Consider the following 12,539-nt stretch of genomic DNA (forward strand, 5'->3'; position numbering starts at 1 on the left):
GTGATGCATCCTGCTTGTAGTAATGACTACTGTACCTGGGACCTGGCTGGGGCTATTGTAATGCATTCTGCTTGTAATAATGATTACTGTACTGATAGATCGCAATTAATCATCTGTAATCACCAGCCAAAGCTCATTATTGTGTGTCAGACTTCCTGATCGAGATATCTATGTTAAGGTTTACCAGCTGATAGACAGAGAAATAACACTAAGACCAAACCCTGTCAGTGTTCAAAGGACAATACTTATGTTAATTAAGGAAACCAATTACACCGTACAACAAATTAATACTTTAAATTTTTTTCCTTTCTAAAAATAGTCATATATTACTAATTTGAGGTCAAGAAAAACTAAAATGATTTCAGAATGTTTTTACTAGCTCTATTCTTTGAGCTACACTACTTGCACTATACTGTATGTACATTAGTAATATAGTCATAGTGAAAAGCCATTTTAAAATAATCTGATATTTTCTTGATAGAAAATAAATAACAGTTGTTTTAATTCAATCAATCACAAATGGAACACAAAACGAAACAAACATACAGCAAACGAAACAAACCTACAGCATAGGAAACAAACATACATCATACGAAACAAACATACAGCATAGGAAAGTACTATGTAATATAGTGGCCAATTCATGGGGGTGCTTTCTCTTTGCTTGTCGCTTGTACTCCTCTTCTGGGGCATCTCTTGTCACTGTCCAACAGTAGTGATCACCTGCCCTGATATCTTTGTTCCATTGCTGAAATGTCTTGGTGGAATCGCTCCCTATGCTTGTCACTCAGTGCACCACAGTTATCTTGTGTGGGTAATCCCGTGAATCGCATATATTTGAATAGGGGAGGGGACAAATAACTGATTCATTTAATTGGGTCATTAGGCCCCGCCCCCTCTGCGCGGAACGCAGATTGCTGGTAAGATTCTCTCCATTCTGCCCACGTCACTAGGAATACCCCTACATCGTCATAAATGGGCTATATCTCGGGACTCAGAGCTAACTGAGAGTTTTAAATGTCATATTCATTCTTTGCATGCTGACATCAATTAGAAGTAACTATTTTCACATCGGAAACATTTTCATTGTTGTGCAGTGTTATCAGACTGTTAAACACAATAAGACATTTGCATTTCTCATTGGTAAATCTATAAGGACTATAGTCTGTATACATTTTTAAAGATTCATTAGACATGTCATTTCATAAAACAAAACCCAAAACCTGAAACAAAAAAAAACAAAAACAAGAGTCTGAGATACATAGATATCCGTAACTGAATCCTCAGGCAGACACGGACGTTTCCCAAAACAGTGCAGTCCAGCTTGAGCAAAACTACTCATCCCGGGGTTAAAGCTAGAATCCACTGTCCCGGTCACTCCTGACGTGTACACCCACAGATCAGCACAGGAAATCTCGATATGGGAACCTCCAAGTGATAGATCACAATTAATCTTCTGTAATCACCAGCCAAAGCTCATTATCGTGTGTCAGACCTCCTGATCGAGATGTCTCTTTTAAGGTTTACCAGCTGATAGACAGAGAATAACACTAAGACCAAACCCTGTCAGTGTTCAAGCATTTCTGTTGTATTATTCAAAAGGTACACAAATCTTATAGCGTTTCTTACAAGGAGGTTGTTCTCAAAAATGTAACAGGCATAGTATCAGTAAGTACAAGCATCTATTGTTCTCCAAGGTTAGTAAGGGGAGTCATAGGATGGGAGTTATGGGAGACAGGCATAACAGTTTAGAATACATATTCTATTCATAAGCTTATCTTGGTTAGAACACAAAGAAAATGGATCTCAGACTGCACATTCTGGACATATATATATATATATATATATATATATATATATATATATATATATATAATTGGTGCTACCTGTGGAGACCATTGATATATACACAAAGAAGAAATACAGGTGCACAGCTCCAAATTAACTGATTATATATAAATAAATACATTTTGCAGTAAATATTGGTTAGAACACATCAGCTGAAGCTAAGGTCTTCAGAAACTCAGACTAGCAAAGATCACTCTATAATCTGCAATTCAAAATTTATGAATAACTTTACAGCCACAGATCATCCATCTTGTTACAAAATGGAGTCTTATATATATAGCTTAATAACAGATTTATCAGTACCCAGTACCTTAATCTTGCAATATTGATGCAAGCTACCTGTACAGTAATAATGATGACATGGGATCTGGGTGGGGTCATTATGATGCATTCTGCTTGTACTCATGACTACGGTACAAAACTTTATTATTTTAAAAAATGTACGTTTACAGTATGTTTAGCCCTAAGATTAATGCTGTATTTCTCAGTTATAGTACAGTGCTATATTTATTTGTATTAGTAGAGATTCAGGTTTAGGAATGGAGTTAGGACTATGTTTTTATTTGAATTGGTATTAAGGACCACTTACAGTACAGTGTGTATTTTTTACACAGAACCACACAAGTCTGTAAAGGAGAAGAAGGCCGCTCCATTGGAGCTACCTAAGAAAGGTACTGTATGTACTGTACAGTAGCTGGGACTATTGTGATGCATCCTGCTTGTAGTAATGACTGCTGTACCTGGGACCTGGCTGGGGCTATTGTGATGCATTCTGCTTGTAGTAATGACTGCTGTACCTGGGACCTGGCTGGGGCTATTGTGATGCATCCTGCTTGTAGTAATGACTGCTGTACCTGGGACCAGAGAGATTTCGGCTCTAACAGAGCTGGAATCTCTCCACTGACATCACATGTGATGTCAGTGGGGCCGGCCCCAAACGGTAGGAGTTCTCATGGGAATGCCTCCGTCTGGGCAGCCACGCCCCCGGCCCACCCACCAAAGTGGGCGTGCTGTCACTCAACAACGACAACACGCCACCTTTGGTACGAGACCCGGAGCGACGGTTTGCCCGTCGCTATCCGGGTCTCGCGCATGCGCACGACGGAGCCGGCTCCGTCGTGCACATGCGCACTGGGCCACCATCGACCCGCTTGCGAGCGGGTCTGAATCAGGCCCTGAGTTGGGACTGTTTTTTTTTGTTTGAATTGGTATCGAGGCCCATTTACAGTATAATGTGTATTTTTTACACAGAGCGACAAACGCTCCACAGGCCCCAGAGGAACCAGGATGAAACAGCGGGTCGGGAGGCATCTGCAAGAGGTATGTACTGTACCGTATTATTTTCAAAAGTTTATGTTTTTTACAGTATGGTTAGGGGGCTAAGATTAATGCTGTATTTCTCCTGAAATAATGATTATCTAGGATCTGGCTGGGGCCATTGTGATGCATCCTACCTATAATAATGACTGTTGTACCTGGGACCTTGCCCTGGCCACTGTGATGCATTCTGGTAGTAATAATGATTTCTGTACATTTTTGTTTTATTTTAAATGTATGTTTACAGTATAGTTAGGGCTAGGATAAATGCTGTATTTCTCAGTTACAGTACAGTGCTATATTTCTTTGTATTGGTACAGAGATTTAGGTTTAGGAATGGAGTTAGGACTATGTTTTTTGTTTGAATTGGTATTAAGGCCCACTTACAGTACAGTGTGTATTTTTTACACAGAACCACACAGGCCTGTACAGGAGAAGAAGGCCGCTCCATTGGAGATACCTAAGATAGGTACTGTATGTACTGTACAGTAGCTGGGGCCATTGTGATTATTATTTTTTTTAAATGTACGTTTACAATATGTTTATCCCTAAGATTAATGCCGTATTTCTCAGTTACAGCACAGTGCTGTATTTCTTTTCATTGATACAGAGATTTAGGTTCTGGAATCGAGTTAGGACTGTTTTTTTTTTTGTTTGATTGGTATTGACTGAGGCCCACTTACAGTACAGTGTGTATTTTTTACACAGAGCCAGACACGCTCAACATGCCCCAGAGTAACCAGGATGAAGCAGCGGGTCTAAGTGAGGCAGCTGCAAGCGGTATGTACTGTACCTTATTATTGTCAACAAGTTTAAGTTTCTTGTATGGTTACAACTAAGATTAATGCTGTGTTTGTCCTGTCCTGTAATAATGATTACCTAGGACCTGGCTGGGGCCATTGTGATGCATCCTACCTGTAATAATGACTATTGTAACTGGGACCTTGCCCTGGCCATTGTGATGCATTCTGATAGTAATAATAATTAATTCTGTACTTTATTATTTTATTTTAAAGTTTATGTTTACAGTATGGTTATGGCTACGATTAATGCTTTATTTCTCAGTTACAGTACAGTGCTGTATTTCTTTGTATTTTCGTAAAGGGAAAGGGAAAGTAGGAGGAATCGATGCACCGACAATATTATGACTATAACGATAGAAGGGACTGCTATTGTATTGTAATCTATTATGAACAATAAATGTATATATATATATCTCAAGTTGCGGTGGTGCTCACTAAAGTAGAACAGTGATATCAAAAATAAAGAAAAAATAAACTCTATTTTGTGAGCACTCTTATATCAAATATTATTACTTAAAACATAGCTTTAATTGGCATATTAATGCCTATATAACTCACAGTATGGACAAACAACAATAAACAACATAGTACAACATAAAACATATATTACCGATTACTTATGTGTTTTAAACAATTAATCGGGAGAGAAAAAACATGTGCCTCTTTTTGATATGCTTCAGTGAGATAATGAATGTGGTTAGTAAATAAGCCTCAAATTGGCATAAGAGCAAGGTATATTGCTAATAGTGGCAAAATATAACAATCATTCATAACTATCATGTACAGCTATAATGGGTAAATTGAGCTGGTACTAGTTTGTATAATGACATCATATGAGATAAACAACATATATCACCATATTGGCCGAATATCCAATAAAGCCTGTAGGTATAAGTAACACCTTGGAATATCAGGAAAGTCAGGGGTAGAGACACTGTTACACTAAATTCTACTGCTCCTCACTTAGCATATAGCCATCAATGAGGAGTGAGTAATGTTGAGGTTACACTGTTTCTAGGGGGCAACTGCTCCCGAATAATCTCTCACTCCTCATTGATGGCTATATGCTAAGTGAGGAGCAGTAGAATTTAGTGTAACAGTGTCTCTACCCCTGACTTTCCTGATATTCCAAGGCATTATTGGATATTCGGCCAATATGGTAATATATGTTGTTTATCTCATATGATGTCATTATACAAACTAGTACCAGCTCAATTTACCCATTATAGCTGTACATGATAGTTATGAATGATTGTTATATTTTGCCACTATTAGGAACATACCTTGCTCTTATGCCAATTCGAGGCTTATTTACTAACCAAATTCATTATCTCACTGAAGCATATCAAAAAGAGGCACATGTTTTTTCTCTCCCGATTGTTTAAAACACATAAGTAATCGGTAATATATGTTTTATGTTGTACTATGTTGTTTATTGTTGTTTGTCCATACTGTGAGTTATATAGGCATTAATATGCCAATTAAAGCTATGTTTTAAGTAATAATATTTGATATAAGAGTGCTCACAAAATAGAGTTTCTGTATTTCTTTGTATTAGTATAGAGATTTAGGTTTAGGAATCGAGTTAGTAAATATGTTTTTTTTTTATTTGAATTGGTACTAAGGCCCACTTATGTTACAGTGTAGAGCCGTAACTAGACTTTTTGGTGACCTGGGACAGGAAAATCATTGGCGCCCGCCCATTTTTCTAATAGGGACATAAGACATGCATCCAAAAATGGGGTGTAGCCTCATGAGGAAGGGGAATGACAAATCTGATTTGTCCCGTTCGTTGATGAAGGGTTACGTTACCGATCCCGTTGTGCCACTGTTATCCTGGTGTGTATCCAATGGCTGCCATGACGATACACAATAATTATGCAGTATTGCTCACTAGCTCTAGATGTAGCAGTGCACCTATAAAGCTTCACCTGCAGCAGGATTTGTCCATCAAAACTGCCGTACACAAGCCTGGAGCCGGCAGTGTAGATCACCGGCTGAAGGTATAGAAAGAGTATAGAAAGAGTGCTACTTGTATTCTATATGCAGCAAATATCAGCAGCAGGGAGATCCGTGTATGTATCATGTGCCGGCAGCTAAACTCATTGGCAAAGGTACTCTATGCTCTATGTGTGCTGGTCATACCTTTGTCGGGAATCAGTGGCTGTGTTTAGGGCTGTCGTCAGAAGCTGTGTGGCAGATACAGTAACTCCATGTGGTGTAAAGTGTCTAAATCCCATGTACGACAGTACTTTGAAAGTGTGTATTAAACAAAAGAGGATGTGATTGAAGGTGCTTGGTAGAGGAGGCCAGGAGATGTCAGAGATAAAAGAAAATGAAGCTACTCTGGCCTGACCCTAACCCTAACCCTCCCACCCCTCTACTAACCTTTGGCATCCCAGCGGTCGGGATGCAGGTGCCGGTCTTCTGCCCAGTCTCTGTATTATGGTGCCGGGATTGTAAGCGTTTGCATCCTCTCCGCCGGTATGCCGAACGCATCCTCATTCTGTGTATTGTCCCGGTTCAGTGTTCTGGCATGTGTGCTGGATTTTCCCTGCGATGTGGTATCACTCGCCCAATGCTGATTCCCTCAGTAAAGACTGATTGTAAACTGAAAGATGACAGACCCGTGAAGTGCCCCCTGCCCTGCAGTGACCTGTCACACCACCCTAGTAACGATCCTGCTACAGTGTCTATTTTTTACACAGAGACACGCAGATGCCATGTGTGCCAGAGGAACCAGGATGATGCGGCCGCTCCAAGGGAGGCATCTGCAAGATTATTATTATTATTTAAAAAAAATTACATTTATAGTATGGTTAGGGCTAGGATTAATTCTATATTTCTCCTGTAACAATGATAACATGGGACCTGGGTGCGATTATTGAGATGCATCTTGCATGTAATAAGGACTACCTGAAACCCCAAATACAAAATGGGGCTCACCTCTCGAGGATCTACCAGCCCTGGGTGAAAGCCCAAGGGCTCATCCCCGGAGGCTTTGGATGTGGGGTGTCCAACTGTCTGTCTGCCACTTCCTCTTGTATTTCCCAGCGCTTTCTTACACTTAACATGTCTAAGACTGAGATGATCATCTTCCCACCCTCCTGAATATCCTCACCTCCCACTATTTCTTGATCTACGGACACCACCACCATCTCCTCTAGCCTGCAAGTTCACTGTTTTGGACTCCTCCGTCTCCTTCAAACCACACATTCAGCACCTCTCACAGTCCTGCCGTTCCCAACACAAAAATATTGTTAGGATTAAGGGGCATACACATGAGACGATTTCTTTGAACGATATGAATGATAACAATATTGTTCAATGATAATCGTTCATATCATTCCGTGTGTATGCAATGAGCGACCAACGATGCGCGCTCCCGCTGTATGATAACGATATATCTGGTCGTCCGTACATGCAGGCCAATTTGGACGATATCGTCAAGAATTGCCTGTTCAGAGATGTGGCAGGATGTCTTCACTGATAGATATCTGTCAGTGTGTACCCCCAATATCGTTTGTCCTGCACTCCAGAATGTTCAAGGGAAATCTTTCACTAATATCGTTCATACAGCACATCGTCCCGCTTTAGACCCTTTCTCACCCTGGAGGCAACCAAGACCCTCATCCACTCACCGATCATCTCCAGACTGAACTACTGTAAAGCAAAAAAGAAAGAGCGCTAACCATTAACAGTATCACAGTTTATTAATACCAACAATTCACTATACTATATATACCAATAAGAACTGCTGGTCACATAGACCTAATCACAATATTACAAATATAAATACATAGATAGATAAATGAAAAATAAAAAATAGGAAATAAATGAACACAATATATAAAATCACTATTATATACGCTGCACATAAATGACCCAATTGAAATAATAAGCACTAATATAGTAGTGGTACTATGCAGCATATGTATATTGGAATACACATCAAACAGAACACAGCCTCAGGCGCCTGGAGACCTATAAAAAAATCCTTCTGTTAAAGAGTTGATGGATGGTGTTCCACAGCCAACAATTAAAAATTCCTTGGCATAATGTCATAAAAAATATTGATAAGAGATAAGTATTCCTTGGTTCTCTCTTGCTCTCAAAGATTAAGTTACAAGGTAAAATATTAATGAACCGGATCAGCAGCAAACGATTTACAATGTTGCAAAACTAGCAACAGTCAATAGGCCAGCCTGCTTAGTGCAGTATAACCTTAGATTGAAACAATGTGCCGCATTCAATGAATAACATTAATTCAGCAGATAGTCTGAAAGAAGTTCCATATTCTTTTAATCAATCAGAGTAATTCAACATAACCGGCAAGCGAGTTTAAGTCCTGGGTATGACATGCTGAGCATTGTGAGCTTAATTCTGAGTCAGATACTCAGATACAGTGGCAATGACAGATGCAGTGGAACAGTGTTTTTCGGCTACAGATGCAACTGAGTTGCACCCCATGGTGTTTTTACAGAGTCAAAGTACAGATATAAATGCACAGTCACAGAAGTGTATCGGAAATGTATGGAGCATTCCAGGAGGTGAGTGTGAGGCTACAGGGGGGTGGTTAATTGTTCACATAGGAAGCCATGATCAGGGGTGTGGATTAAAAGATTGAAAGTGTCTAGTGTAAAGGTCGACACCAGATGGTCCACAGGCAATGACTCGGAATCTGACTCGGGAGTGATGGCACAATCTGTCTGCCCTGGTGGCTCCAATGTGCCAAGCTGGAAGGAGAGTTGGACACCAGCGAGTGGGTTTGCGGGAAGAGTGTTTTGTTTTCCTGCCTGTTCTATATTCTGTCACCATATTTATGTGATTACCATTCAAACTAAATTTCATTCATTGTCAAAATAAATATGACCAATTTAAACAGCACCCAGTTGTCTGTCATTATTTATTATACACGTGTTCTATCTGATGCATTGGGGTTAATGGGATGATCCGGCATTACAGAGTGTATGTCACAGGGTAGGTGTCCTACTTACAGTGATCCAATTTGTGTCTACACTTTAAATGTCATAACGTTTTTAAATATGTAGCCTGGTGCAAGGTGGTCAGCGTTATGTATGCACCAGGTATATAGATTCTACTAATGTTATGCTTTATGTTCTTTCCCCTTAGTGCCTCCTACCAAGACTCTGTTACAGACTTTATTCGCGAAGCTGACCAGGAAAAAACGTCAAGGTAAGTATGTAACTAACACTCTTTATATTGTATAACTAGATATTAGCTTGTGTACCCTCCAGGGATGCAGGTTAGAGCCCTGGGCTGATCCTCGGGAGGGGAGACCTCATTTTATTTTTTAGCTTACCACTTTCCAGGGGTTGTTAGTGCCGGGCTGACCAGTTTGGGGCTAGTTAATGCTTTGGCAGGGGGACCCCGCGCTATGTGTCTCCCTCCTTTGGCATTACCACCCGACACACCTGCCACCCAGACATACCTTGATCCTTCCATATAGGACTTAATCATCATATATAATTTTTATTAGATTATTTTACCATCATACTCCTACTACCAGAAAGTAGGGATGTGCGCTGGACCATTTTTGCCAGATTTGGATTTGGTTCTAATTCGTCGTCCGGCTTTGGATTTGGATTTGCCAAACTGCGGTGACTGGCTTAGGATTTGGATTTGGATTTTTTTACAAAAATTGACAAAAAAAGCTAAAATCACATAAATTGGTCTTTTTTTTCTTCCTAGAGTATTATTAACCTCAATAACATTAATTTCCAGTCAATTTAGACCATATCACAGCTTATAATATTGTTTTCAACATTATTGGCCAAAGGTTGCAGTGAGCTGACTGGTTACTAAGCGACAAAGCAGCGGCACAACGACACAGACACCACAGTATAAAGCACATCTATGACACATTGCCACACAGCAGTGGCAGAAATGAAAAGTAGTGCACCCACCCAGTGGGGTACGGCCAGCAGAGTCACAGTACTTGTTTACAAAGTGGGCTACGGCCCTAGGAGTCACAGTGCACAATCTTATTCGCATTACACCGCACATAGGGCCTGATTCACATTACACCATAAAGTAGTGTCTCTTATTTATGTTACGACACACAGTAGTGCCCCTTTTACACAATGCCCACAGTAGTGACCCTTTTACACAATGCCCACAGTAGCGGTGTCCCTTACACAATGTCCACCAGCAGTGGTGCCCCCTATGCAGTCCCCTTAGTAGTAGGGTCCACTATGCAGTGCCCCCAGTAGAATGCCCCCCAGTAGTATGCCCCCCATTAGCAGGCCCCCCCAGTAGTATGCCCCCCATTAGCATGCCACCCAGTAGTATGCCCCCCATTAGCAGGCCCCCCCATTAGCATGCCACCCAGTAGTATGCCACCCCAGTAGTATGGCCCCCCCCAGTAGTATGGCCCCCCCAGTAGTATGGCCCCCCCAGTAGTAGGCTTCCCCAGTAGCAGGCCCCCCGCAGTAGTAGGCTGCCCCAGTAGTAGCCCCCCCTGTAGTATGCCCCCCCTGTAGTAGGCTGCCCCAGTAGCAGGCCCCCCAGTAGTATGGCCCCCCCCCAGTAGCAGGCCCCTCAGTAGTATGGCCCTCCCAGTAGCAGACCCCCCCCAGTAGTATAGCCCCTCCCAGTAGCAGGCCCCTCTGTAGTATGGCCCCCCCAGTAGTATTGCCCCCCCCCAGTAGCGCCCCCGGCCCTTGCACAAATAAAAAAATAAAAACTTACCTTTATCCCCGCTCCCGCGCCGTCCGCTCTGTCACACGCTGAGGAGGGAGCCGGAAGACGGAGCTCATGTGTGAGCTCCAGCCGGCTCCCTCCGTGCAGCAGCCAATGAGAGTCTGTGTGACTCTCATTGGCTGCTGTAACAAACACACAGCTGCCGCTGGCGGCTGTGTGTCTGTTTCTGTGTAGGGCAGAGCGCAATCACTGCGCTCTGCCCTACACGCGAGGAGACCTGATGTCGGATTCTCTAGTGAGAATCCGACATCAGGCGGCCGCCGTTCGGCCCCGAACGGGGATCCGAGTCAGGCGGTGAACACCCGAACAGGGTTCGGGTGGACTCGGATCCCCAATGTTCGGAGCGGTTCGGATTCCACAGAATCCGAACCGCTCATCTCTACCAGAAAGGAGACATATAAGAGTCTAAAATAGCCATCCATATCACTAGACGCATTGGTATATAGTGTCTATATAAATAAAAGATTGTTTATAACATTCATTAGATCTGTTATCATCTCCACATTTTTTTACCTTAGCTACATTTTCTATAATATGATATATAGACAAGGTGAGCGCATGGTACAAAATCTATTTTTATCACCCGACTGGTCTAGCCAGGTGCTGGTCTTCCCATGATTATCCTGTACGAGAATGGGCTCAGAGGTCCGGGGCTGACTGTGCTTTTGGGGGAGTGGATTTTTAACCCTTTCTTTACACACAGAAACATTGCACAGATCACAATGATCTGTGCAATGCTTAGTGGCATCTATTTAAAAGAGGCAAATATGACTGAACTCGCACGTGATACAACACGAAAGGGTCACCATCTAAGCAAAAAATACAGGCAAACACGGTTCTTAGTAAATTCGCATGTTTGAGCGTAAAAAAACGTGAGTCTGAGTGAGGCCCAGCTTGTTTTTTTACAAATAAAACACAATTCTTGATAATTCTCCCCCCCTAGTGGTCAGCAGGGTCAAATGGTTGACATGGACTATGGTCGACAGGGTCAAATGGTAGACAGGGTCAAAGGTCGACACACAAATGGTTGACACAGAAAAGGTTGGCACATTGTTTTTGTTATTTAACGCTAACCCTATCTCTAGTGCCTAGCACAAACTGCCCCCTTCCGCAGTCTAACCCTTACCCTCCGCCAAGTGCCTAACCCTAAAAATCATGAAAAACTGTGTCAACCTTTTCTATGTTGACCATTTGTGTGTTGACCTTTTGACCATGTCAAGCATTTTACCATGTGGACTTGAGTTGGCCATGTACCTGTCAATCATTTGACCCTGTCTACCATTTGCATGTCGACCATCTGGTGTCAACCTATTGACTGTCTATTTAGACACTGCAGACCTTCCACCTGCATACCCATATTTAGATGTATAATCTGCACCTGCCTTAGGGCTTAATGTAAGTTACGATGGTGCGGCCGATGAGGATATCTGAAGACGCACCAATAATGATTTCAGCATCTATAGACACTGGAAGAGGGCGTCTCAGTCCTTGCGCAGTCTGATTCATGGCTGTACACCAGGGAAGGGTATTGTAGCGGCATTAGTATAAAGTTGCAGACACACAGACGGCAGCGCCTACGTCTGAGAAATAAGGCCCAAAGTTTGCCGCTACGCTGCCGGGAGTGATGGCATCATCTGCCCTGGTGGCTCCAATGTGCCAAGCTGGAAGGAGAGTTGGGTACCAGCGAGTGGATTTGTGTTCTCTGCCTGAGTGTTTTGTTTCCCTGCCTGTTCTGTATTCTTCACCATATTTATGTGATTACCATTCAAACTAAATTTCATTTATTGTCAAATATGACCAATTTCAACAGAACCTAGTTGTCTGTCATTATTTATTATACACATGTTC

The 12,539-nt window shown here is 42.0% G+C and overlaps 1 protein-coding gene across 5 annotated transcripts in view; it reads left to right on the forward strand.

Moving 5' to 3' along the window:
• The window catches only part of LOC148514811 (uncharacterized), a 188,347-nt gene that overhangs the window by 12,891 nt on the left and 162,917 nt on the right, over nt 1-12,539 (forward strand). For 4 of the 5 annotated variants that reach the window (XM_088480937.1, XM_088480939.1, XM_088480941.1 and 1 more), the window contains exons 5-9: nt 2,463-2,519; nt 3,100-3,168; nt 3,578-3,634; nt 3,874-3,945; nt 9,102-9,164. In XM_088480937.1, coding sequence (XP_088337063.1) covers nt 2,463-2,519; nt 3,100-3,168; nt 3,578-3,634; nt 3,874-3,945; nt 9,102-9,164 — 318 coding nt within the window. The remainder of the gene's footprint in view (nt 1-2,462; nt 2,520-3,099; nt 3,169-3,577; nt 3,635-3,873; nt 3,946-9,101; nt 9,165-12,539) is intronic. The other variant, XM_088480940.1, reaches the window with a different exon arrangement.

This window comes from Taudactylus pleione, unplaced genomic scaffold (genome assembly GCF_031769625.1).
Source record: "Taudactylus pleione unplaced genomic scaffold, aTauple2 ptg000258l, whole genome shotgun sequence".
Lineage (NCBI taxonomy): Eukaryota > Metazoa > Chordata > Amphibia > Anura > Myobatrachidae > Taudactylus > Taudactylus pleione.